The 25142-nt window shown below is 49.7% G+C and overlaps 10 protein-coding genes across 10 annotated transcripts; 4 read left to right on the plus strand and 6 right to left on the minus strand.

The window, feature by feature from the left end:
• Window positions 1-1375: 1375 nt before the first annotated feature.
• Z518_00748 (uncharacterized protein) lies at window positions 1376-2254 on the plus strand (the record flags this gene model as incomplete). The annotated part of the gene is made up of 1 exon (XM_013421349.1): window positions 1376-2254. The coding sequence occupies one exon, from the start codon at window positions 1376-1378 to the stop codon at window positions 2252-2254; it is 879 nt and encodes a 292-aa protein (XP_013276803.1).
• A 2007-nt stretch (window positions 2255-4261) lies between these two features.
• Z518_00749 (uncharacterized protein) lies at window positions 4262-4870 on the plus strand (the record flags this gene model as incomplete). The annotated part of the gene is made up of 1 exon (XM_013421350.1): window positions 4262-4870. The coding sequence occupies one exon, from the start codon at window positions 4262-4264 to the stop codon at window positions 4868-4870; it is 609 nt and encodes a 202-aa protein (XP_013276804.1).
• Window positions 4871-5182: 312 nt separating this feature from the next.
• On the minus strand, window positions 5183-6445 carry Z518_00750 (uncharacterized protein; the record flags this gene model as incomplete). The annotated part of the gene is made up of 3 exons (XM_013421351.1): window positions 5183-6072; window positions 6123-6285; window positions 6341-6445. The coding sequence occupies 3 exons, from the start codon at window positions 6443-6445 to the stop codon at window positions 5183-5185; spliced, it is 1158 nt and encodes a 385-aa protein (XP_013276805.1).
• Window positions 6446-6808: 363 nt separating this feature from the next.
• Z518_00751 (uncharacterized protein) lies at window positions 6809-9583 on the plus strand (the record flags this gene model as incomplete). The annotated part of the gene is made up of 3 exons (XM_013421352.1): window positions 6809-6826; window positions 6880-6992; window positions 7048-9583. 3 exons carry the CDS (start codon window positions 6809-6811, stop codon window positions 9581-9583), a joined length of 2667 nt encoding a protein of 888 aa, XP_013276806.1.
• Window positions 9584-10595: 1012 nt separating this feature from the next.
• Window positions 10596-12416, plus strand: Z518_00752 (uncharacterized protein; the record flags this gene model as incomplete). Its single annotated transcript, XM_013421353.1, has 1 exon — window positions 10596-12416. The coding sequence occupies one exon, from the start codon at window positions 10596-10598 to the stop codon at window positions 12414-12416; it is 1821 nt and encodes a 606-aa protein (XP_013276807.1).
• A 2106-nt stretch (window positions 12417-14522) lies between these two features.
• Window positions 14523-15896, minus strand: Z518_00753 (uncharacterized protein; the record flags this gene model as incomplete). The annotated part of the gene is made up of 3 exons (XM_013421354.1): window positions 14523-15229; window positions 15292-15732; window positions 15794-15896. The coding sequence occupies 3 exons, from the start codon at window positions 15894-15896 to the stop codon at window positions 14523-14525; spliced, it is 1251 nt and encodes a 416-aa protein (XP_013276808.1).
• Window positions 15897-17282: 1386 nt separating this feature from the next.
• Z518_00754 (GTP cyclohydrolase I) lies at window positions 17283-18314 on the minus strand (the record flags this gene model as incomplete). Its single annotated transcript, XM_013421355.1, has 1 exon — window positions 17283-18314. One exon carries the CDS (start codon window positions 18312-18314, stop codon window positions 17283-17285), a length of 1032 nt encoding a protein of 343 aa, XP_013276809.1.
• A 576-nt stretch (window positions 18315-18890) lies between these two features.
• Z518_00755 (uncharacterized protein) lies at window positions 18891-20760 on the minus strand (the record flags this gene model as incomplete). Its single annotated transcript, XM_013421356.1, has 2 exons — window positions 18891-20183; window positions 20230-20760. The coding sequence occupies 2 exons, from the start codon at window positions 20758-20760 to the stop codon at window positions 18891-18893; spliced, it is 1824 nt and encodes a 607-aa protein (XP_013276810.1).
• A 378-nt stretch (window positions 20761-21138) lies between these two features.
• Z518_00756 (uncharacterized protein) lies at window positions 21139-23248 on the minus strand (the record flags this gene model as incomplete). The annotated part of the gene is made up of 2 exons (XM_013421357.1): window positions 21139-22806; window positions 22856-23248. 2 exons carry the CDS (start codon window positions 23246-23248, stop codon window positions 21139-21141), a joined length of 2061 nt encoding a protein of 686 aa, XP_013276811.1.
• A 1218-nt stretch (window positions 23249-24466) lies between these two features.
• Window positions 24467-24846, minus strand: Z518_00757 (plasma membrane proteolipid 3; the record flags this gene model as incomplete). The annotated part of the gene is made up of 2 exons (XM_013421358.1): window positions 24467-24690; window positions 24798-24846. The coding sequence occupies 2 exons, from the start codon at window positions 24844-24846 to the stop codon at window positions 24467-24469; spliced, it is 273 nt and encodes a 90-aa protein (XP_013276812.1).
• Between the last annotated feature and the right edge of the window lie 296 nt (window positions 24847-25142).

A 25142-nucleotide genomic window follows, 5' to 3' on the forward strand; every position in this document is an offset into this window, starting at 1 on the left:
ATTCAAACAGGGGTGGTTTGGTGGGGAAGAAGTCAGGAACCAAGTGATGAAGTGCAAGTGTTGGAGTAGAGTCAAGAAATATGAAATGGAAGAAGCAAAGCGAGATTTGAAGAAATTGATGAGGACGAAACCTGAGGTTGCGAAATTGTCGTGCTCAAGATGACAGGTGCTTTCGTCTTGGCGGTCAAACAAAGAAGTGAAAATTGGGCAGCGAATTAATAGTGATGGAAAGATGTTGAATATGTGAATGCTGGAGGAGTTTCTGCCCCCAGGCGGCCACCGTGTGAGGCAGCAAGATAGCCTCGTCGGCCGCCTTGAGTGAACTCGGATTCTCCAATCGCTCTGCATTCTTCAACTCGTTCTGGAAGGAGTCTAACGCGACTGATGGGTCTTCTCAGGTGACTTTTCTCATCCTTCCATTCCGGCTGCTGTGCTCAAGGAGGCTGTGGAAGGCAGAAACCGGTATGGAGAATGGACAGACCTCTAATAAGGTAGTGGAAGACCATTATGAGGACCCATGGCGCTGAACCGCCACGGGGGGCGGATTCGATTCGGTCGGGGATGGCGGCTCTATCCAGGATGTTCAGTCCTTTCCAGAGAGATGGAGAACTTTTTTTCAAAGGCGTAATTTGCAGCTACGACTATTGTGGGCTCCTCCATCCACCATACGAGACAGGAAGGATACTGACAGGACGCCGCTTCTCAAATCTCCTAGCAGCCACATTCCGTGGGTTGAGTAAAAGGTCAGCAAGCTCGACCGCAAGGCCAATACTGACCGAGCTGAGAATGATTTGGCTCAATATGACCGTGACAGCTTTTCTGACGCATTTCGTGTAACAGGGCCATTGACATTGAGCCGAGAAATTTCAACAGCAGCTTTTCCTGAGCCGAGGGTCAAGAAGATGATGTCGAGCAAGTTATTACCACGATCTCGCTGTAACGATCAAGAGCTTCGGATGGGAGGTTGCAACAGCATCAAAATGGAAGAGGAAGAGAGGAGTGCAAGTTGGGGGTCCAACATTGGGTTCGCAGGATGAAGGCCTGGTTGGACAAAGCGGACTCGCCGCACCTTGGTCGCGGCTAGAAATGATTGGTGGCCAATATGTGGCGTACTGCTCCATTAGTGTCTTCCATTGGTTGAAGTACTGTGGCTGAGTCTTGTGCCGATACTCCGAAACTCTGGCTTTCGCAAAGGCTGCGCTTTACGTCACGCACGGGCGATGAGCCTCGTTGACATTTGCGTTTCTTTTCACCCTTCTCGACGCATCTCCCACTTTCTGCAAAGGCAACAGCAAGGATTTAAATCTGTTCCCTCGTTCTTCGCCGCCGGTCATTCCTATCCACTTATACCTACCACCCCAGTCCCCAAGCCATCATGTCGACCCCCCAAGATGCCCCGCCAACGTACGCACAGGCGACCGGCTCCTCCACCACATCCTCAAGACCTCAAACATCGCACCTCGAAGTCCCTCAGGAGAAAAATGGGATCCCCATCGAAGCCCGCCGGTCCATGGAAGACCTCCAACGACCGCTACCCGAGGGCTGGGTCCGCCAATACGACCCCAAGGAGAATCACCAATTCTTCGTGAATACCAAGGTTGACCCTCCCAAATCATACTGGGAGCACCCGCTAGACATTCCCGAAGTTCTTAGCAGTCTAAGCACAGAAGAACGCGAAAGATTACAAGACGAAGAGAACCAAATGAGAAAATCTGCCACACCCCACTCCGCCGAACTCTCCGCAGACGAAAGCCACCCCAGCGGCGGCCAGAAACCATTCCCGCCTCTCCCGGAACGACCGTCTACCTCGCAACAACCCGATACGCAGAAGAAGAGCTTTGGAGAAAAACTGAAGGACAAAGTCACGGGCACCACGCACGATGAGCGTGTCCAGAATCGGGCCCAAAGAGAAGCCGAGGAGCGCCAGTATTATGAAGCACATGTCAGATTCAGGCAGGCCATGCAACGAGCACAGATAACGGGTCAACCGCAATGGTTCGCCAAAGACAGAGACGGCAAGGACATCTACATCGAACCTCCCGGTGGCCCGGCCTTTGGCTACAGAGGTTATGGGCCGAGAGGATATGGAGTAAATCCCTACGCGAGCGGTCCCTACGCGGATCCCAACGCAAGATTCATTCGACCTGGCTATCCCTACAACCGTCCCTATGGCCCGACCTATGGTGGCGGATACGGACTCCCGGTGGCAGGAGGTCTGTTGGGTGGCCTTTTGCTCGGTGGCTTGTTGTTCTAAGTGTGGAAACTTTATTTTGGGAAGCAGGAAAATTTGGGGAAACTCCATTCAAAGGCAAACTGCTTTTATGAGGGCTTGATTTGATTTCATGAGTCCCTGTGGTATTTCTTCTTCTTTGCTTGCTTATAAATATCCTTCCCGGTGTGGCGTTTGTTCGAAACCCAAGTATCAACATCAATATATTAATTCAATTGGCCCTTCGAATAATAAATCCTCTTTTCTTCAGTGCACTGAAAGGCTTGCAGAGTTATTTGGCAACTTGAGGGCCCTGAGGCTATTATCCGTTTCTCCTCGTGCCTTTATTCTTACATTGGCTAGAGGCTGCAGCTGAGCTCCCCTTGCCTCAAGTCCCACTATCCGGCTCGTCGAGTCGAGGATGTTCCACAACGCCGGAAAGTCTGATAGTGGGCAGCTTTGTGGGTACCGAACTTGACCAACGCCGTGTCACACCAACCAACATAGCCCTTTCCGGTGAGAAGCTAGTTCAATCTGCTGGGGAATCGTCCAAATACTTTTGAGCTTTGCTCAAGAGGCCTGGTACGTCCACCTTGTCGGTACGTATAACATGCCATATGTCGCTTCTTCCGTGAGGGACGAGCGCCATCTTGGCACCGTAGAGATGGATACCTTGTTCGCCCTCAAAACCTATTGCCAGTGCGTTCTCCTATCAGTTTTCGCATTTTTGGGACGCAAAAGCAGACTGACTAGCGTCATATCCTCGGGAATCAAGGTGGACACAATCAGTCTAGTGGGTAGATTGTTTGCCACACTGTCCTACCAGAATCCAGCTCGGAGAGCATATGGCTCGCAGTTGGATCACTGAGATATCCGTCACAAGCAAAACGAATCCTTCCAGGAGATGCGAACGCGCTTAGAATCACAATCAGGTCTGGTCTAGAAATGGCCGCATTCCAACCACAATGCATTCTACGACAACAACATCCAAGGCGTCAGTGATTTGAATCAAAGGGTCGTTGCATCTTCCATCTCACATCTACCATTTTACGTTCTCCTTCCACTATACGGTTCCGTTTCGAAGGTTCTGACCGCCATGGATACCCCGGGCGATTCAGAAGCGGCAGTCAGGACCAATTTTGGGGGGAAGCTCAAACTTTGCGACTTTATTGGCTAATCGACCAAAGATGTGGCTAACAGGCTCCTTCGAGACCAAGCATTCAAACTAGATCTACCAGGACTAGGTGAACATGTGCCTCGTCGAGATGTATTCCCAGTGATGCTGCCAACAGTGTATGCCATGGCTGGTCAGGAGCTGTCTCCCGACCAAAAGAACTTTCTCGGAGAGACTCTAGGAGACTGATTTCGGAATGACGGGGTCGTCAATACTGAGTCAATGCGCGGACTGGACGACTCTCTCATCAAGAGCATCACTGCATTGCCGGTCTCAGCGTTGAACGAGTCTGATAGCCGCGATGTTGGTTGGCATTATGGGTTCACTGGTTATGTTGACCATGCCGACGATTTCTTTCACGGAGTCTCGCTATTATGGGCAGACGCGTTGCGTGAAATATAAACTCCCAGCTTCCAATTTCTAGGTGAAAAAGACTGAGATTCGCGAGCAGCAAATTGTATTTGCGACGGAGCGCGCGTTAGGTAAACGAGGGAAAGCTCTGTTGAGACATCCAGATATAGAATGTGCGTGATACGTTGAATGGTCCGCGGTAGTGCCCCGAGGCTGCGACAACAGTGGAGATCGGGCGCACCTTCTCTCTGCGCATGAGGGATAGACATCTCGTTAGGTTTCCTGATTGGTTTGCATTTCCTACTTTCCGAAGTTTTCGTAAGCGTCAAAACATGTTGTAGCCTTGGGTACATCTCTTCTCCACTGAAAACTGTCGATAAGGTTGTCCACAATCCACTCCTCCAGCCCAACCCTGCAAAGGCACCATCCAATTGCAAGGATGGGAGACCACACAGCCTTCTTCTACGGTATCCTGCCATCTCTACTTCCTTAACTTGCTATCCTAACGAAACAGCCCAGGAACCCTCATGGCCCCTGGTGTCCTCCACCGCGTCATCCACGGCACCCACGACCCTGAACCATGGCAGAAATCACTCCTGACCGTCCGGCCCGCCATGCTCCAATCCTACCGCCGCCACCGCGTCCGACACGCAGACTACCCCGCGATCCTGGCGCACGAAGGCTCCTGCGTACGCGGGTCCGTGGTCTCAGGTTTAACAAGAGGAGATCTCTATCGCCTCGACATCTTCGAAGGTGACCAGTACAGCCGGCAAAAGGTAAAAGTGCAAGTATTGAAAGATATAGGGCTAGACGAGGCTGCAGAGGAAGGTAGGACGGAGGTTATCGAAGAAGTGGAAGCGGAGACATATGTGTGGGGGGAGGGTGAGAAGACGCTGGAGGCCAAGGAGTGGGATTTCGAGGAGTTCAAGCGCGACAAGATGAAGGCGTGGATGGGGATGGTGAAGGATGAGACAGGTGAGATCGAGGTGGATGAGGGGTTTGCGGATGTCGATCATGCGGTGGCAGAGCAACAGCAGCAAGACCAGGAGGGACATGATCCAATGGGTGGACGGGGCGCAAATGGGCATATCACGCAGCAGTTGAAGAATGCGGCGGTTCTAGACTCCGGGAGCTGAAGTGAGAAACGACTTCCGATCGAAGATACACTGACAAATCAATAGACAGCACATCGCATAACCTGAGTGCGAAGGTGGGGGGTTTTTCACGTAGATAAGGACGGGGAAAAAAAAAAAAAAAAAAAAAAATTGACATTAGAGAAGTATTTCGTCGCCATGCTAACCTCGAATTGCCCCATGCTCGCCATGTGAAAGCCACTCTCTTCCCCGACCAAAGTAAACAGAAGGAAGAATTGCCAGCATTCTGATCCCCTCCAACAAATCATCTTGTCTAGCTCATTGAACTTTTGAGGGCTGAATGGACCAAGCAGTCTAGCGACGACCGTGGCTTCGGACGGCGCTGCCTTGCATTTGCTCGAGCTCTTGCTCCAATTGCTTGATGGCAGCGTGGGTGGCCTCCAAATCCTTGTTCAATCGGTCTCTCTCCCCAATCAACTTCTGTTCCCAAGCTCTGAATCTCTGTTCTTCGACCTTGACCTGTTCGGTGAATCTCTTTCTCAGCCCCTCTTCCTCCTCCTTGAACTTGGGGTTGTCCAATTTTCTTGGTCTCGCTTCGCCAAACTTTCGTGTCTCCATTTGCTGAGCACGATATGCTTCATAGTGGTTCTCTTCGGTGGTATGAATAAGATCAAGCATGTGGGTTCGAATAAGGATCGATCGGAGCTTCTTGAAATCGCAGTGGTCCTCATTCTCGACCTCTGCAACACCCCAAGCATATTGTCGGCCCTTGACAACACGGCCGTCCGCAGTCTTGACATCCTTCTCGCTGCCAATGACGGAGAAAGGCATCGCCGCCATAAGAGCACGGGCGTGTTGTGCAGCCGCCTCATCATCGTCCTCAATTGGGGGTTGGTAGATCTTGATGCCTTGGGCCTCAATGACATTTCGAATTCGATGTTTGAAGCGGGCAAGATCGGCAGGAGACAAAGTATCAGCCTTTGCGACAACGGGAATCAAGTTGACACGGGTGCAGAGACGTTTCATCACTTCGATATCCAATGGCTTCAAGGTATGGCCAGTAGGACGAATGAAGTAGAGACAAGCGTGGACTCGAAGGTCGATCTTGTCCTGTCGCTTAGGTTGCTGCTCTTGCAACATGTAGGACTCATGTTGATCGTCAAGGAACTCGATGATTGGCATCCAGGAGTCGCGGTTATTGACGTAGTCACCGAAGCCAGGTGTGTCGATGACGGTCAGACGAACTGTGAATGTCAGCGCGGAGTTCATGGTGCGCCATCAGAAACTATTGTACCTTTGAAAAACTTCTCCTCTAATTCGGCTTTGGTGATCTCAATTTCCACCGTCTTATCAACTTGCTTTGCGTGTCGTCGTTTGTGATCTTGGTAGTTTTTGATCGTAGTCGAGAAAAGGGTGTTGATAAACGTGGTCTTTCCCAAGCCTGACTCGCCAGCCACCTGACGATGGGTGATTAGTGGATTCACCCAAACTACCGAGTCAAACTCTTCTTACCATGATGGTGAAGGCTGCGCCTCTCTTCGCGACAATCTTGTGTCGCTGGTTGGGCAGATTGGCAATGCCAATCGGGGACGCGGACTCTGCTGCTGCCGGGGCCATGATGATGGCGAAAGAAGAAAGAAGAGAGAGAATTCGCGCGAGAGTGACAGTAGTTGAAGATGAGGACGACGGTCGATGGCCGCGAAGATGGGAGTTGTCAAAAGTGAAGGATGGAAGAGCGCAGGCAAGTGCTGTCAAAGACTCTAAAAGTTTAGGGGGTTCTGTTGATTCTCAACTGGCTTGGGCTTTTTCCCTCACAAAATTCCGCCAATTCAGTGCCCCTGAACACGAAAAGCCAAATGCCAAGGCATCCCCAGATCAAGCTTAACTACACTCGTTCTAGCACCGGAGTCAATTCTCCGACATCTTTTTTCTCCCCCTCGAAAATCATGCCATTCAGACTGCAGCACCCACTATGAGACGATGAAGACGGAATTCAAGGTAGTCCTGCGATATCCAGTGACATACTCCAGCACCTCTAACAGCTTTGCTAGTTTTCCAACCTCCTTGGGACCGTCTATGGCCGAGGGAATCTTGCCTTCACGCCTGATGGTAACTCTCTGCTCTCACCGGTGGGCAATCGAGTGTCTGTTTTCAATCTGACAAAGTGAGAAGCCCCCCTGCTCATTTAGCAAGAGGCTTTGCTGACCAGAAATTTACAGAAACACCAGCTATACCCTCCCCTTGGCCCACCGGAAGAATATCAGCCACCTTGACCTAACACCTGACGGAAACCTACTCCTCACGATCGATGAAGATGGCCGTGCAATATTATCCGTATTTCCCAGAAGAATCGCAATTTATTACTTCACCTTCAAGTCTCCGGTCAGCTCGTTAGCTTTCTCTCCCAATGGCGAACACTTTGCTGTTGGACTTGGAAGGAAAATACAGACATGGAAAACACCATCCGCCCCCGGCGGAGATGCAAACGGAGAATTGGACTTTGCGCCATTCGTCTTGCACCGCGAATATGGTGGCCATTTTGACGAAGTCAGACACTTAAGCTGGTCAGGCGACTCTCGGTTCTTCCTTAGTGCCTCCAAGGATCTAACAGCACGAATATGGAGTCTGGATCCTGAAGAAGGCTTTGAGCCGACCGTCCTTTCTGGCCATAGGCAACAAGTCCGAAATGTTTGGTTCTCTGCTGATCAAGAATCAATATTTACGGTCAGCGAAGATGGAGCGTTGTTTCGATGGGAGTTTGTCCCAAGCCAGCAAAACCATGAGCAGGAGTCCACAGAACTTGCCGACGAGAGATGGCGAATTGTACAAAGAAATTATTTCATGCAGAACGCAAAACTGAGATGCGCTTCCTTCCATCCATCAACAAATCTATTGACCGTCTGTTTCGATAATGGCTTGTTCTCTTTGTATGAAATACCGTCCTTTTCAAATATTCACAACTTATCTATGGCATCTTCTCCCATATCGGCAGTGACCATCAATAGATCAGGGGAGTGGTTGGCTTTTGGTTCCTCCAAGACAGGTCAATTACTTGTATGGGAGCATGCCTCTGAATCGAATATCCTCAAACAATCCTCGCATCTGGACACGATGACAACATTGACATATTCACCGGATTCTACGCGAATAATCACGGGAGCAGATGATGGCTTGATCAAAATGTGGGACATCTCCTCCGGATTCCATGTCGCAACCTTTACGGAGCATTCCTCTGCAGTAACAGCATCTGCCTATTCAACGAGAGGAAACATTCTTTTCACTTCATCTCTGGATGGATCGGTCCGGGCCTGGGATATGCTAAGATATCGAAATTTCAGAACATTCACGGCTCCTACTCGACTCTCCTTTTCCTGTTTAGCAGTCGACCCCTCTGCTGAGGTGGTTTGCGCCGGATCTCATGACTCTTTCGACATTCACCTTTGGTCTGTGCAAACAGGCGCACTCCTTGACCAGCTTTCAGGGCACGAGGGTCCAATTTCGACGCTGGCATTCACGCCGGATGGCCGTTATCTTGTCTCCGGTTCCTGGGATCATACCATACGTGTATGGTCGGTTTTTGATCGGTCTCAAACCTCAGAAACTCTACAACTTACTTCAGACCTCTTATGCGTCACCATTCGGCCTGACTCGGCACAAATTGCCGCTTCGACGCTGGATGGGCAACTCACGTTTTGGAATCTGAATACATCCATACAAGAATCTGGGCTGGATGGCCGACGGGATGCAAGTGGTGGTCGAACTCTTACGTCGCGACGCACTGCTGCTTCCACGCCGGGCACGAAGTCATTTAACTCTATCGCGTATTCTGCTGACGGAAGTTGCCTGCTTGCTGCTGGAAACAGCAAATATATTTGCTTATATTCTGTCACCACGTTAACATTGATTAAAAAGTTCACGGTTTCAATCAATCTGAGCTTGGACGGAACTCGAGAGTTTTTAAATTCCGCTGCAATCATGTCGAATGGTCTCCCACGAGACATGCTTGATACAGAAGGTGAGGCAAGTGACCTCGAGGACCGAATAGATCGAAGTCTACCTGGAGCAAAGCGTGGACAAGACGCAACGGCCAGAACGCTACGACCGGAAGTCAAAGTGACCGGCATCGAGTTCGCACCTACCGGGAGAAGCTTCTGTGCCGCCAGCACGGAAGGCTTGTTGATCTACAGCCTTGACAATACTGGAATGGAAGATTTCGATCCTTTTGATCTGGACGTCGATGTTACGCCTCAAAATATTCAAGCAATACTCCAGCAAAATGAACCGGAATACCTCAAAGCTCTAGTCATGGCGTTCAGGTTAAACGACAAATGTTTGTTGAGAAAGAGCTACGAATCTGTCCCTTACCCATCCATCCCGCTTCTAGTCCGAGAATTCCCAAGGGTGTATCTTGGAAGATTGTTGATGCTGATTGCCCAGCAGATGGAAAATAGCCCTCATCTTGAATTTGCGCTCCTCTGGGTCTGTGAGGTCTTGAGTGTGCATGGTCGCTATATCAAAGAAAGACAAGGCACGTTTGTCAGCGAACTCCGTACGGTTCTTCGAGGAGTGGATGGCATAGGAAAAACAGTACGCAGTCTCAGCCAACGGAATGCATTCGAAATTGAGTTCCTGTGTCAAGAGTTACCGGTAAAGAGTAAAGAAGCGCTTATCCTGTCGGGAAAACAGCAGGATTTAGAAAATGGTGGGATCGGGAATAGTGACGGTGATGAAGACGAATGGATAGGTCTGGACTGACTACCAACTTGATACCCGATTGAACATAACCGTGTTCGTTGAACAGCTCTGATGCAGCTGGGGTTCGGATTTGAGTCCCTGGGTTGCTACTGCCGGCTGCCTTTGGTAAATACAAAGTCTTGACCCACTCAAAATTCGCCACAAGTACCTTGTTGAGATTTTAAAAAAAGGCCGTTGTTCACCTCAAGTCCAGTCATACGAGGCTGTGATTGTCCGCAAGGTATTCCCCTGGCATTACAGTCTTGAATCCTTTGATGGTTCTCACGGATTGCAGCGCAGATACGAAAATGGTGCCTTCGGCATCCTCTACTGTCATAGACCAAGTGTTGATAATGTCTGTCCTTCATCACATCTCTGGCCATGTATAAATTCGACCTTAACTTTTTCTGTACCTGGTATATCCAGTAATACCAACACCCTCAAGCCTCAAGACCCTAGCTCTAACAGAGGCCCAAATCACATCTAATCTAATCTACAAAACACACAGCAATCTAGCACCAGTAACGCTATCCACTGCAACATATCCAAGGCGAAGCATTCAAATTATTCGGACCGCCAGACTGCGGCGAACGAGAGCCCATCTCATACTGTCGGTTGCGCGGCCATGAAAACACCAGTCCCACAGCCACAGAGAGGTTATCTTTGGATAGCCCTTTTCTGTGATTGTTTCTACGAGATCGGTGATCTGCGCTTGCCGCAGTAAAGTCATTTATGTGACAGTCATAGACAGGTCGAGATAGGAGTATTGATTACTGTTCTGGGAGAGCCACAGTCCAGATTAAAAAGGGGGGAGCCCCTGAGGCTCGCAGTGCACTAGACTGCTAGCGTCTTGGCAATTTTGCTGAGTTTTCACCAGACCCCGAACCTGACGCGCCTTGAATTTTTGTCGTCATTTTTATGGCTATTGCCCACCTAAGTATCTACCGACTTCCTAGCTGGAAACTTGACCCTGGACTAGTCGACACGTTTATCTGCATCATTATGCGTCGCCCTCTCCAATGCCCATAACCCCATGACGGCTGGCAATCTAGGGCGCCAGATGCGGCCTGGCCTTCCGCTGGACCCAGAATGGAAATCTGAAGATGAATATGTTCAGTCATTACTCACCTTTGCTACCAGTTCAGATCTTTTTCGAAACCTCTGCGGTGGAGTTCATATCTTGGATTTTCTGACCCGAGAACCTGATCTTTACACTACGGTTCTTCCTAAAGAATGGCGCGACTGGTTTGAAATAGTGAGCGTTGATGATGTGCTGGATCTTCTTCTTCGTCAGGATCTAGCTCGGTGCTACAACGGGCACCCAGAGGGCCACAATAGTGGCCCTTTCCCTCCTGAAAGCCTGGTTGAATACGTCAAGTCTACCCGCAAACATTGCTTGCAAAGGCAATTCAAGCCAGTATCGGACAGAACTACGGACGTGTCCAAACATATCTCGATGGGAATGAAAGTCAAAAAGATCCACGAAGTGACAAATTTTGCTGCCTACGTTGGCAAGCTCTCAGACCATGTCTCGGAACGTCTCCAGGAACCAATCTCAATAGTAGATTTTGGATCTGGACAAAACTATCTTGGTCGAACATTGGCCTCCCCACCATACAACAAACATGTCATTGCCATTGAAAAAAGACATCATAACATAGCTGGTGCTAGACATATGGATGTTCATGCCAAGCTATCAAAGAAAGAGAAAATCATGCGCAACAAGAAGGAGTGGAAGCGACAGCTTAGCTTGAGAAGTGCTATGACCACTCCTCCGCCTCTGGCGGAGGTCGAACTGGTGCCTGTACCAGATGCCATTATAGCAGACCACGATGTCCTTGACGAAAACTTTGACTCAACAAAGGGGTCAATGACATATATTGAACACGATCTTCAGGATGGGTATCTGGAGAACCTCCTGTACCCACCAGATCAGGAAGAGGAAGATGCACGCCGTGGACATATGAGCGATCTAGATAAGTATGAGTGTCGCCAACCTATCACTGAGAAAAGGCCAAAATCTATGGTAGTGTCTCTGCACTCCTGCGGAAACCTATCACATCATGGGATCCGATCCCTGATCCTCAACCCCTCCGTCTGTGCAGTCGCGATGATTGGTTGCTGTTACAACCTCCTCACAGAACGCCTTGGCCCAGTAACATACAAACTCCCGCAACTACGACCTAATCATCCGCGTCTTGAGTCGACGGGGTCTGCCTATGACCCGCATGGCTTTCCCATGTCAAAGACTCTGGAAGATTTTGAGCACGAAGCAGGAAAGGGCGTGAGACTCAATATCACAGCACGCATGATGGCGGTACAAGCACCGTACAACTGGGGTCCAGATGACAGTGAAGCATTCTTCCGTCGACATTTCTACCGTACATTACTGCAACGCATACTTCTTGATTTTGGCGTGGTAAAACAATGTCCAGACCCAGGCGGCCTTGCGGGAGGCAGTATCACCGGAAAGGATACCAAAGGCACGCCGTTAATCGTGGGCTCTCTACGCAAAGCCTGCTTCACCAACTTTCGAGCATACGTCCACGGTGCTCTGGCCAAATTAAGAGAAGACCCCGTTGACGGACCGATGATTGCGGAACTTACACGAAGTTTGGACGACGACACGATTGCCGAGTACGAATCTCGATGGGCATACGCGAAGAAGAATTTATCCGTCATCTGGAGCCTCATGGCGTTCAGTGCGGGGGTGGTAGAGAGCATAATCGTGACAGATCGATGGCTCTTTCTCAGAGAACAAGCCTGCGTCCAGGAATGTTGGGTGGACATTGTGTTTGATTACAAACATAGCCCGCGAAATTTTGTCGTCGTCGGAATCAAGAAACAGGAATGAATTCAGAACACCGCTGGCGATCACGAGAAAATTCTAGCTCAATACCGGCCAGACGCGATCTTGATGGCACCAGATCAAACTATCCAACTGTTCTAAACGGTCGTGTATGTATGACCATCATTCTTGATCGCGCTCAACAATTCTCCATTTCTCAGAAATTCACCCTATCAGCGATCGGAGTCAGGGCACCAGGATCAGTCGTCTCAGCGCCCGTTTATCTTCTCAAAATAGGTCGCCACTGGTCTTGCAGATGCTTATGTGGAGCTCGAAGAGAACTGACAACTTGAGTGCCACTATTGGGAGGGTCGTCGCCAGCATCGATTTGGTAGTTTGCAACAGCCTAGCAGTCCAAATTATTCCGTTAGCCATAGTCGCCGCTAAGATCGGATGTCATAGGCCCCGAAGATCATCTTGATGCCATACCTGGACACCCTTCTTAGCGAGACCTCGAAGCACAGCCGTGGATGACTCACCAGCATGCGATCCCAGTATGGCAAGACCAGCGCCGATAAAGAATCCGTTAAAGAAGACACCAACATCAAACATGCGTCTATCTCGTCCAAATGGGGTATCTCTGAATAGAACCTTTGTGAGATCTTGGTTGCTAGCGAAGGTGGAAGATATTAAGGCCGCATTCCGAGGCTCGAGACGTGAAAACGACAAAGCAATAGACCATGGATGGACTAACTTTGCATCAAACTTTCTCAATCGCACGATCGCACCCACTGATCTGGGCCTTTATGATCCGCCACAAACTGTGCAAAGCCATAGAAATCCACGATTCAGTGGGCTTCTCATAAACATCACAAGAGATGCCCACATCGCCATTCAACTTCAAGACAACTGAAATCTGGTGCCGCTCGAATCAACTAACTTATCACGGTTACGAGCGGTCAAACCATTCGTCAACTATTCAGTCATCCCTTTCGTTAACTGACGAAACGAAACGAAACGCATAAACATGTGCTTTATAACGGGTGGGACCAATGCACCAACTCGGCGGATTTGCACCAAGATATTCAGAAAGAACATGATCGACATCGAGAACATCGCAAGTCTGCGCCCCAAAGGGCTCAAACAAGCGGATGCCTGAAGCAAACGACTCCTCGCGCATCTGGTTTTGTCAGTCGATTTGTTCTTGAGTCCATGTTGGCTTCAAGATAGCGGTGTTGGTGCTACTACCACTCTGACTCAATGCATCACAGACGAAGAAGAGGGGTGGAAAATAGAAGCAGGAAAGAGCATAGAGGAAGATCGTCATTGCCAAATATAAGATTAGAGCGAGAAGGAGAAGAAAGATGGCTGGGGTCGGACTTCAGTCAATCCAATTTGGATAGCCGATGGTATGAAAAATTAGCCATCATCTCAATGACGTTTGCTTCGAGGTGGCTTTATATCGACAAGTGATAATACCCATTTTGACGGCAGACAAGTACCCGCCGCAACGCAGCCACAACATAATCCAAGAACCGGTGGAGGCCTTCCATAACAATACATGCACAAGGCAGCTTCGTCTCATGGTCATTGTCAGATATGACCATTTTCGTCTCTCAACGCATCCGTGTCAAGAGAGAAGGGAGAGCTTAGAGCCACTCGGCGCTCGTTCAAAGGCCCGGGAAGGGAGGGCGGAGACAAGACCATCCGCCCTCGCTCCTCTCACCAAGAGGTTTAGGTTCTCAAGTACTTGTATGCGCCCACTCACTTCGGCACTCTGGAGTACGATTTTCTTTCCGCATTCCTCTCTGTAGGTCCGGCGACGTGCTTCATCAGTCGTCAGAGAAACCGACACCGAAGATCCAACGCCGCATGCCATGAATAGGAGCAGGGAACGCGTGATGTAATGGAGCCTGTGAGCAACAAGAAGAGAAGAGGGTCGCAATGAAAGAGTAAGAAAATTGTCTCAACCGAAGAACGCAGAAAACATTGTTTGACGTCTTCGTATATTCATATTTATATTTTGACCCTGGTCACGTAGGTAGGATATCACAATCTGTCTATGTGTCAGAACAGCAAGCCATTTGCTGCTTTTCCACGAAAGAATGTCATCATGTTGCAGCCCAAAAGGCCATCAAAGTCTAACACCAACTCGACATGACTGGAATCAACTTACAGTTTATTGCTCGTTGCCAACGGCGTGACACCCTCCAAAAACCCGCCCTTCACCACCGCTGTAATCAATTGATTTGCAATAGCAGTCGGGGGAGGCAGCCTCAGATTTCCCTCTTTATAGCCCTCTGGTGCCGGATCGCCCAGTCCGCTCGTCCCATATTTAAGGCCTTCCTGCACCTCTTCCAAAGTAAACCATTTCGCCACCTCTAATTCGGGATCATACTCCAACCTTATGGTCTCGTCTTCGGGGCTCGCGGCTTGTGCAATGGCGCCGATCATCAAGTTCGCAGGATATGGCCAAGGTTGCGTCGAGTGGATGAGAACTCTGGATAAAACGACGCCGGATTCCTCCCAGACTTCGCGGCGAACGGCATCCTCGACGCTTTCTGCGGGTTCGACAAAGCCCGCTAGCGTAGAATACCAGTAGGGTGGCCACCGTTTTTGGCGGCCGAGAAGTAAGCGTTTGCTGTCGTGACTGAGGACTGCGACGATGATCGTGGGATCTGTGCGGGGAAATGTTAGGTTCGACAGTGACGTGCGAGTCGAGCATGGTTCGCGTTCGGGCGGTGTTTGGGCTTGATCCTTCGGTGGACATACGCGCTTACTTCCTCCGTGGACCGACAATGTTTTATGACCACATGTTCCGCAGAATGTGTTTCGGAAATTCCAATCGAGGTAGTGGCGTCCTTGAGCGTATTCGGCGGCTGCAGATAACTTGTCAAAAAAATTCATTGTCTTTCCAGAAACAGGGAGAATAGACACTCACCGACATCAGCGGGGAAACTCATCGCCCGCATTCCATCACTAAACTTCAAACCTGAAGCGAGAAATTCCTCCGTCAACTCTGTCGCCTTCTTCTCAAAGGTCTTCTTTGGTGTTATATCAAGCGCAAAATGAGGAGCCCCCAGGAAATTCTTGAACGCATAACCACCATCCTTTACACCTTCGTCCATACCAAGGAAAACTAATTGCGGGATGTCTGTCCTGGAGTCAAATTCGTCTATCATTTCCTTTTCCGACTTTTCAAAAGGGTTATTTGGGATCAGCGATTTGATCTCGTCGTACGTCGCATAGTGGATCTCGGTCGGGGATTTTATCAACGGCGATAAAGTCTTGAAAACCAGGAATTTGGTGGAGGGGTGAGCGAATGCGCCGGCCAGAAAGGAATGGTCTTCGCGAAGGAACGACAATCTATTCAATGGCGAGCCTGTGGAAAATAAATCTTAGCCCAACGCTTGGCGAAACCCAAATCGCCTTGTGGTATTCACCTCCAAAATAATTTGTCACTTCTTTACCGAATTTTCGACCGAGAGCAGAATCGCGATCAAGATGGGCAGGATGAGGCAGATCTGGTTGCGGAGGAGGTGCCATGGTGGTGTTGTTGGACTGGGCAAAGATTGAAGGACCGCGAAATATACGAGAATGGACAAATCTATTCTGGGGAAGATGCCGAAGGAGTGCAGATCGTTTGCATAGAGATTTGAACATAAAAGAGAGGGAGAGGAACTGAGATGAGAAATTGGGTGGAAGTATTAGCTGCAGGTGCAGTCACCGAGGCAGATTAGCTGCCGCAGCTTGACTCGTATAGTCGGCCATGTTCGGTGTAGTATCTCTCCCATCTCCATGGTTAGATTGACTGCTGAAAATATTGGCCCCTCGATTGGACTCCATACTCGCCCGCTTTCACGGACTTCGGCAAAGGAGAGGCAGAAGATGTCGGTTGTTCTCCGTCCAATGAGCGGGATAGAGTCCGCCAATCGCACGTGACGAGCACGTGACCGAGATCTTCACAAAGATGTCTCCGCCAATGACATTGCGAGATTTTTTGCGATCCCGATCTGGGAGAATCCAGGGCATCAAACACAGACTGAGCCTTGGTCATCACAGGAAAACAGTTGGTTGATCTTGACATATCTCGCTGTAACACAGGTCTAGTCGTACATGCCTTGAGTCGAATAGCTCCCCAAGTTTATGGTAGGTATGTAGATGCAGTTGAATGCGAAGCCTTGCCTTGAACAAACAAAAGGTGGGTATGTCCTCTAGAAAACTATCGGTGTCTCGATATGCAAAGGTGGCATAGACGTCGCTAATTCCTCAATACCACCAAAATTTGTGATGAATTCTGCCCACTAAGTTGCATTTTCTCTTCGAGAGTGAACTGTCGATCATGGGCAAAGGGATGATATCAAGGGATCGGTGAATTGGGAGCTGAGAACTTGAGTGGACTTTGAGACCAGAACGTGGATTTCGCTCGCCAACGATTGCGCTTCAATCCATAGCATATTACCACGAGGAGGATCACGTGATATGGCCCACGTCTTGTCCGCACCGCACATAGTTGGAGCTTCTGCCGAGGCCAAACAAACTATTTAGCTGAGCATCTAGTCTTTTCTTCACGGATGCATTTGTATGTCCCTTCCATCTTTGAGTTTGATAGAGCCTTGCCATGAACGTGGACCAGTTTTGATCGATCATATGCCGCGAGTTGATTCACAGCTTGCATAACACAACGAAGTTGATATCGAGCCGCCCATTGCGACAGACGTGAAAAAATGAAGGACAAAAAGCTCAATATTGCCAATCCCAAAATGTCCGCAGAGAATCTGCTCCAAGTACTGTGATCCTTGGGTGTATAATGCCCCAGTCACCGTTGAGGGACGCCATCTATGATGTTGGGGGGAAAGGGAAAACGAAAAGTCAAACCAGTGGTCTTCGTTCTTTCCGAGCGAGACAGAGTACCAGTCCCCCAAAAAGCCCTCACTTCCGATTCAAGAGGCTTAGAAATTCTTCCCGTGTCTTCGCACTGCTCCTCATGGCGCCCAACATGCAACTAGTAGTAGTACTGCTGGCGGTCTTCTGGACTCCTCTCATGACCATGCAAAGATGACTGCTTTCCATGACGACAGCCACACCTTGAGGTTTGAGGACTTCGGCAATGGCTAATGCCACTTGTTTGGTCAATCTTTCCTGAACTTGTAACCTTCGAGAGAACATCTCTGCTAGTCTGGCAAGTTTGCTCAGACCCAGCACCCTCCTATTGGGGATGTAGCCAATGTGCATCTTGCCGATAAACGGTACCATATGGTGTTCACACAGACTGAAGACCTCAATGTCCTTGACAATGACCAATTCATCGTGATCTTCGTGGAAAACCGCACCATTGACCAAATCTCGGACATTCTCCTCGTATCCTTTGGTGAAGTACATCAAGGCTTTAGCATATCGTGCGGGTGTTTCTCGTAGTCCTTCTCGTTCGGGATCTTCACCAATACATTCGAAAATAGTCCTGACTGCCCCTGCCAGTTTATCCAAGCGAGCCTGTGCTTCTTCTGGAGTCTGCTCTAGTCGTTCGCGCGTACCGACGCATGGCCAGCTAAGACCGTCAAAGTCGATGGGAGGATTCAAGGTATATGGGCTTGCAGGGCGGGAAACCGTCGGAGGTGTCACTGGTGCCTCATCTCTTTCGTCTCTAGCTGGTTCGTGCAGTCGTGTGGATCGTTTGGGTTCAGCATTGGTCGGACCATCTGTGAGACCAACCCAAGAAGTACTTGGCATTGTATTTGGAGAACTCTGAACATCTGCCAGGTCTATTGTAGTTCTTCTCCCGTAAGTGCTCTTGATTGAGGAAGCCAGGTTTTCTCGTTCCTGCGCTCTTGAAGTGGTGGGAGGTCGATGTAAAGGAGAGCTTCCATTCAATAAATACGAAGGTATCGCGGAACGAGGTTTAGGATTTAGAGGAGGGGAAATCTTGTTGTCTAAGGAGGGCCGTTTGGGAGGATCTTGACTCATGTCGGGCAAAGGAACCATGCCATATTACAAGCGCACGTAGGATGTAATTGGAGGACTTCGGGTGAGGAAACTGTATGCAAAGGGGAGCTGCTGTCCACCTAGACGGTGACAGAGCGTAATGACGGGGATTTTATGGCTGGCAAAAGGTATTGCCGTGTTTGTGAAATTGCTTCTTACGAGAAAAGGTCGGCGATTTATTTCTCGAGAAATCCTTGCCCTTTCATGCAGTTGAATGCGAGAAAAAGAACCACTCGGAGAGATTCCTTTGCCATCGCTAAACTTCCCTCTTCGGGTTAACAGCCTCGTTCGAGATCACCGCGCACCCCGGAAGGAGAGATTAAACCTGACCATGATTCATACCATTTTTTTTACATGGGTAAGTCTAACAGCCTGGGTTTGTCTCTTCCCGGTTCAAGACCATGAGGGTCATCAATTTCTCCTCATTCCCAGCGTCAGAGACGACCTTTCTGCCACTGATGAATACGGGCTTGACGCTCATATCAATCTTTGTCTGATCCAGGTAAACTTTCATATCCTTTCGATCTCTTCGGCTCAACGGAATTTCTCTTGCTCGTCTCAATTGATCAACACCCATTTCTTCTCTCCTTCCTTCGCACCACGTCTCTCTGCAATAGTAGGCAAAGTGTACTTGATCGCATCTTTGGAGCATTTCGGGAACTGATTCTTGAGGACTTCAATTAATCCGGTCTTCGTCAGTGTGCTGCCGGAAACGGCAACTTTGAATGCTGGCAAAATATCTGATGGAATCGTCTTGACTGGTTTTCCTGTCCCTGCACTACCATTCGCTTTCACCGTTGACACTAAGGACTGGTTCTCGGATCGATTATGGTTTGTTGTGGAAGTCGTCATATGTCGGGGCACCAGATTACCACTGTTTCCATCAACCGCCATAAGAGGAAGACGAGGAGCTGACATCGAAGCTAAAGGCGATGGCTGCTTCTTCTCGGTTTTGTCTGGACTCGTCTTGGCGATATCACACCAATGACTAGTTGAATAAGGGTCAATGGGAAACTTTGTCGCGTCATGTAGGACGTCCATTCGGTAACCGGCAAGGTCAAATCCGTTTTCAGGCAGAGTGTCTTCCCCCTCCCAGCACAGTCCACTGGATTTTGGTTCCATATCGCTCACGAGATGTTGTCGCTTGACCACTTGTCCTTCATCGTCAAGGAAATCATCCATTTCTTCTCCGACATCCTCATCTTCGGATTTTTCATCCTCATCCATCAGATCGTCATCTCCTTCTTCCGGTTCCTGCCATTCCGCTTCACTGTCATAATCATAGTCTGTACCTGGTAGACCTCGGTACGACGGTGTAATAGCGATCTTCCGTGCAGTCCTCGGTGAAACCGGCCTAGTGTACGTTCCTTGATAGGCAGGTCGGACATCTTGGTGAAAAAATAAATATTTGTAGGGAACGCCTACAAGCGGGTCTGTAGTTTGACCGAGTTCAATCGGTGCATCAGCCGATCCATTACTCAGTTCCAGAATTTCCTTGACCGGTTTGACCGGTCTGGCTTGTCGACGTCTACGGAATCGTGCGCTGATTTTTTCGGGAGTGATATGCTGGTTCAGTGAAATATGATCATCGTTCACGAGTGAAGTGTTCGAGCGGAATCGATTGAACGGTGCCAGTTCCATGTTCCCGCTGACGAAAAATGGGAGAATCCACTTATTGTATTCGGGATTGGCGGGCTCACAAGACACGGTCTCAATAACAGGTGGTTCCATGTCGACTGAAGCAATCGATGGTCTTCTGCTCGAAATCTCCACCAGGACATCATCAGGAGTCGTTGGTGGTGTGGAAGCTGGAGCTGGACGACCAAAGAATGCCCCTATACGCATTTGTGACTAGAACTGTAAACAACTGAAATAAAGAGCTTAGGAGATAACTCACTCTCTCTTTCTTTCGTGCCTCGGCAGCCTTTCGTTCCCTTTCGGCTTCTTTCTCTTGTCTCTCAACATCCTTCTGTCGTTGCCTCTCTTCCTTCAAAGCTTCTCTGGCCTTTCGAGCGGCATCTTTCTCCTCATCCTTGCGTTTCTTTTCCTCTTCCTTCTTGACCTTGGCCTCCGCTTTCTGCTTCTCCTTTTCTTCCTTTTCTCTTCTCTTGACAGCTCGTTCGACCTCTCGTTCGGCGAACGTCAGCTTTCGCTTCTTGGAGTCAGGAGCTATCGGGTGCTGCGATGGACTAAGAACAGGTGGAGGACCAAGGTCGTTGAGTGGGGTCCTGGCTCGATTGATTGTCGGTGATTCAGTATGAGAACGGGTTGCAGTCAATTGACAGCTCTGCTGATCAGTCGGCGGCGTAAATGAGTTGGAATTATTGATGATGTGTCCTTCATAATTGCGCTTCTTCGAGGCAGGAGTGAGTTGTTGATCTGGCGAAGAAGGGCCCCCAATCGAGGGGGGAGTACCCTGTGGTTCCATTGTGTGCGGAATTGATTCAAACAAAGACGGATACAAACAGTTTTACAAAGAGCCAAAACGCCGAGACAAAAGAGTTACCTCTTCATCGCCACCCCTACGAGTGACAAGGGACGGCGTTGTTGTGCGATTCAGAGTTGGGAGCTTATACAATACAAGATCACGATGGAGACTAAGAATGAAACGCGTCCGCGTGGAATGAAGACGCGACCGTATCTTGGCATCACGTGATCAGGCTGAACACGGCTTCTGCGGTGGGAGCCAGTTCCACCCTCGGTCTGCCAACACTCACTTATTCTACGCAGTGAATGGTGAGCACAAAAAGGGCATTGCCTTTCTTTCTCCAATATATCATATATTTCATTCATTAAACAGTGTATTCTAAGCATACAACAAGCCCCTTTTGGGCGCCCGTACGTACTCCGGAGGTGCTATGGCCAAACATCCCATTCCGTCGTTAGGCCTCGAGCCAATCTCATTGACAAAGTCATTGCGGAACCCATCATCAGAGGGGTCAACAACCTCGCCAAATTTGACCTGAACATTCCGGAGCGTTTTGGCTCTGTGAAGACCATCCAAGGTACTGCCTCCCTTTGCAAATTCGAAGAATTTGGAATCCCGAGTCAACGACGAACAATAACTCAATACGTCCGGTACGGTCGTATGGAAAGCGCACCAGATACTAAAGGCTCCGGCGGTCAACATAACGGCGATAGAAGCACAATACACGCCCAACCATGTCCATGAGCAGAGATAGACGGCATGTGCAACGGTGTACGTCGCCGTGCTATTGCGGTGGCTTAAAGAATATTCCATCGCATTAGCGGATACTTGACCCGCAAGCACCCAGGTGTTGAGAAGCTGCCCGAGACGTTGGGAGAACTGTTGAGCCGTCACATTACCATAGTCTGCATACTCGCGGTCATTTCCACTCAAGATGAACGCGGCTGTCGTATTTTGCAGATAGTACTCACTCAAAGAGGAGTACCCAGAACTCAACAGCGGATCGGTCGCCAGAATCCATTCCGATGTCATGTAATCGAAAGTACTCGGGAAACTGAGGGTGGTGACAGTTGACGGAGCATGCCGCTTTGGAGACTTGCGCTGCGCTGAAACCGAGCACACTGGAATTTGAGAATCAGTTACCGCTTCACACGTCACATTTGATTCGACATAGATCTGGTTGATTTGGCAGCGCGCGACCCAGGGGCCTCGAGTTTGGAAAAGAAAGGTCGCCTGCGGGATATCGGCATCTGAAACATTGACCAACAGTTCCGGGTAGCCGTAAAAGTATAGACTGTTGCTCACGAATTGGTTCATGGCGACCTGCCAGGATGGATAGATGGCACTGTCGTCTGGACTCGTGGTGTTGGGGCCAAGGAATGTCCCATTTCCCGACGTGACATTGAAATTGATGTCGACCAGGGACTCATTTTGGGGCTTATCGCAATCCAGGTTCATATAAGTTGTTTCGATCACGAAACTGGCGTTGCGATTCGCCAGGGATGCGACAGGCACACCCACCAACGAGGTGTACGAACCTTCCGTTAGATTTGACTTGGACAAATTTGTCCATCCATCAGCATCTTTTTCTGCATTTTCCACCAGCCACGGGATCCTGACAGCGCCCCAAAGATCCATGGTTCCAGATTTGGTGCTATTAGGTCCAAGGACGGAGCTGACATATGTCGGTTTGAGCGCCGTCAGAAGTGAATCAACTCCGGAAACTGAATCAAACACCTGATTGGTGATGGTGTCAACGTAGCTGACCAGACCAGTATCCGTGGTGAGCTCGGTGCCAGTGGAGATTAGTCGAAGTGAGGCTTGAGAGCCTAGAGGCGAAAATGTCCAGCTTATCAAGAGAATCAAGGCTGTGAGATTGAAGGCTCGAAACGAGAGTTGAGTGGTCACGGCTTGGAAAACCGTTCGACTTTGCATGATCTGTTCCAAGAGACCCAGTCGAATCCCTCTCTCGAGGCGCCATGTGGCAAACCGTTTGAGACTGGAGCCTAATACGGCGGCGAAGAGGATGGTGAAAAGGGTAGAAGCCTGCTCTCGTCAGTACTAGAGTGTTAACTCTTGGATGAGTTGCTCGCACCGTGCTTGTGGCCTGCTTGATGAAGTCAGTTTTGGAGTCGGTGACCTCGTCGTGATCGAACTTGGCCATTGTGATCGCCAACCACAAGAAGGGCACAGCGACGAGGACAGCGAAGGCGCAGACAATAATCTCCAAGACCAAGTCCGCTCCGAATTTCCCTATCCTGCCAGGGCCCAACGTTGTAGATGGCGGCGCTTGCTTATCTCGAGCCGGTAATGCTCGGTTCCCATATTCCTCCTGAGGGGTCAAGATTGGATTGTAAGCCGCAGAGGCAGATTTGCGATGGAGGTGCCCGAATGTCCTGAGTGATCGGCGACTGTGCGGCTGCTCACCAAGTCCATATGAACTCGAGCCATATAGACTGGGAAGATCGATGTCATCAGGGCCAGACATATGCCACGGGCGAGAAAGAAAAAGTCCTGTGTCGCCTGGCCAAAAGGGACACGTCGAGGGCCAATGAGAGCGTTTTTAATCGCCAACTTCAACAATCGTCACGCATGGAGATCAATTTGCAAAATTGCGAACAAAAATCGCTAGAGATAGGCGAATGGTTTAGTGTGTGGCTTGAAAGAGAAAATTCAGGGCCGAGGCCGATTGAGCCTGTTAATAATGTCGTCTCAAGCTACGACCAACTTGCAGCAACTGCGTCGTGCAGGCACAGCTGCCGCGCCACACAACTAATGGGGCTGTATGCATGTGTATCATGACTTTTGCTGGCCTGAATGAGGCCCGCCAAATCATTTCGCGGCCTTATCGGTTCAGGGCCGAGTGATGGTCTTGCAAGAGGAGTGGAGAGATTCAAGGCGTCTCAAATGATGGTAGGGCTTGTTTCAAATCGTGCCATCCGAGGGGCCATCTCTGTTTCAGCCCGCACCCGCCGCTGGGCTCATCATATTCAAAGCCCGTGTTGTTTTTCTTGCCAATCAGCGGGGCTGGAAGTTCTCTCGCTTCATTTCACAGCTATTCTATTACCATCGGATCACAGGTGCTGGTATCATGGTGAACCAATCGTATTATTCTGCATCCAGACTGCCTTCAGAGAATAGGTGCAGAAGTCCAATGATAAAACATCCGCAGGGACTGTTGAATGGTCAGATCATGACAGAGGCCGTTAGTATGGGATACCTACACATGCTTTAAGTACGAGGGATCAAAGGATGGCGGATGTATTCGTCCATCAATACAAGTAGTAGCAGCATGTCAGCAGTGAATGGATCTCGCAATGAAGTCCATTAATCAGCCTGCTCCTGCACGGCAGGTCAGAAAGACAAGGCCCATGAGGATGCTTTGATTACAACAGGCGCTATAGATTGGAATCAAGCCTTATGAAGAATTTGTCCAAATCATACAATTCTCAGTAACTCATAACCTTCACTGCGGTCCAATTGTCGTCCTGGCTGGCTATGAAAGGTCATTCCCTCCTGAAGCATCGTCGGATAGATCTCAAAATCCATCGTCGTGGAGCCTTTCTCCGTGTTACAGTCGTCCCCATGGCACCACTGAGATGGCTCCAATGTCACTCATTGCCCGTCTTCACCATCACCTGCCCAGGACTGGGAGGTGCCTACCGACGACCTGCCTATTGTCCCAAATCGTCCTGACCCACTTCACTCAGATAGTTCCATAACCGCCACTCTGCACGCGATCTGAGTACACTCCTGGGGCGCTTTGGCCAGTGAGTTGGCCATGTCTCGCACGATCTCGGCGGTCAAAGTAGACGTATTCAATGTAGAAGGCATGGATGTGACCAGGGATATAGCCAAGGATGGTCAGGCAGATGTTGACAAACAGGTCGGCGCCACAGCCTGCCACCATGAAGACACCGACCGGCGGCACTGTATTGGGTCCAGTTAGCCAGGATATTCGGTGGAGAAGACCGCAAGACAGGACGCAGTCTACGCCGCAGAAGAGTTGCGCTTTCAATTGGGTGGGCTGGACTTACGAAGGATGGTGATGAGGATGATGAGGAGAGCTGGGATTGCGTCCGACATGTCGGCTGTGAGATGGACTGATTTGCCCGCAATATCTGTGCGTTGGAAGTGGAGAGAGGAAAATAGAAGTCGAAGCTGTTAGATATCCAGGCAAGCTATTTATCTGAGTGCCTGGGAGATGCAGCTCCAAGCAAGTCGCAGCCGAGCCTCTACTGGACAAGTGACGTACTGCCACCTAGGGACTAGTCCAATTCGGTACGTGGCACGTGACGGTGACGTTTATGTGGCGGCGATTCGACCGCAGTCAAAGTTCCTTACTGCAGCGAGGCTGTTCAAGGGGATCCCGGTAGAAGTCA

This window comes from Rhinocladiella mackenziei (assembly GCF_000835555.1).
Source record: "Rhinocladiella mackenziei CBS 650.93 unplaced genomic scaffold supercont1.1, whole genome shotgun sequence".
In the NCBI taxonomy this organism is placed as follows: domain Eukaryota; kingdom Fungi; phylum Ascomycota; class Eurotiomycetes; order Chaetothyriales; family Herpotrichiellaceae; genus Rhinocladiella; species Rhinocladiella mackenziei.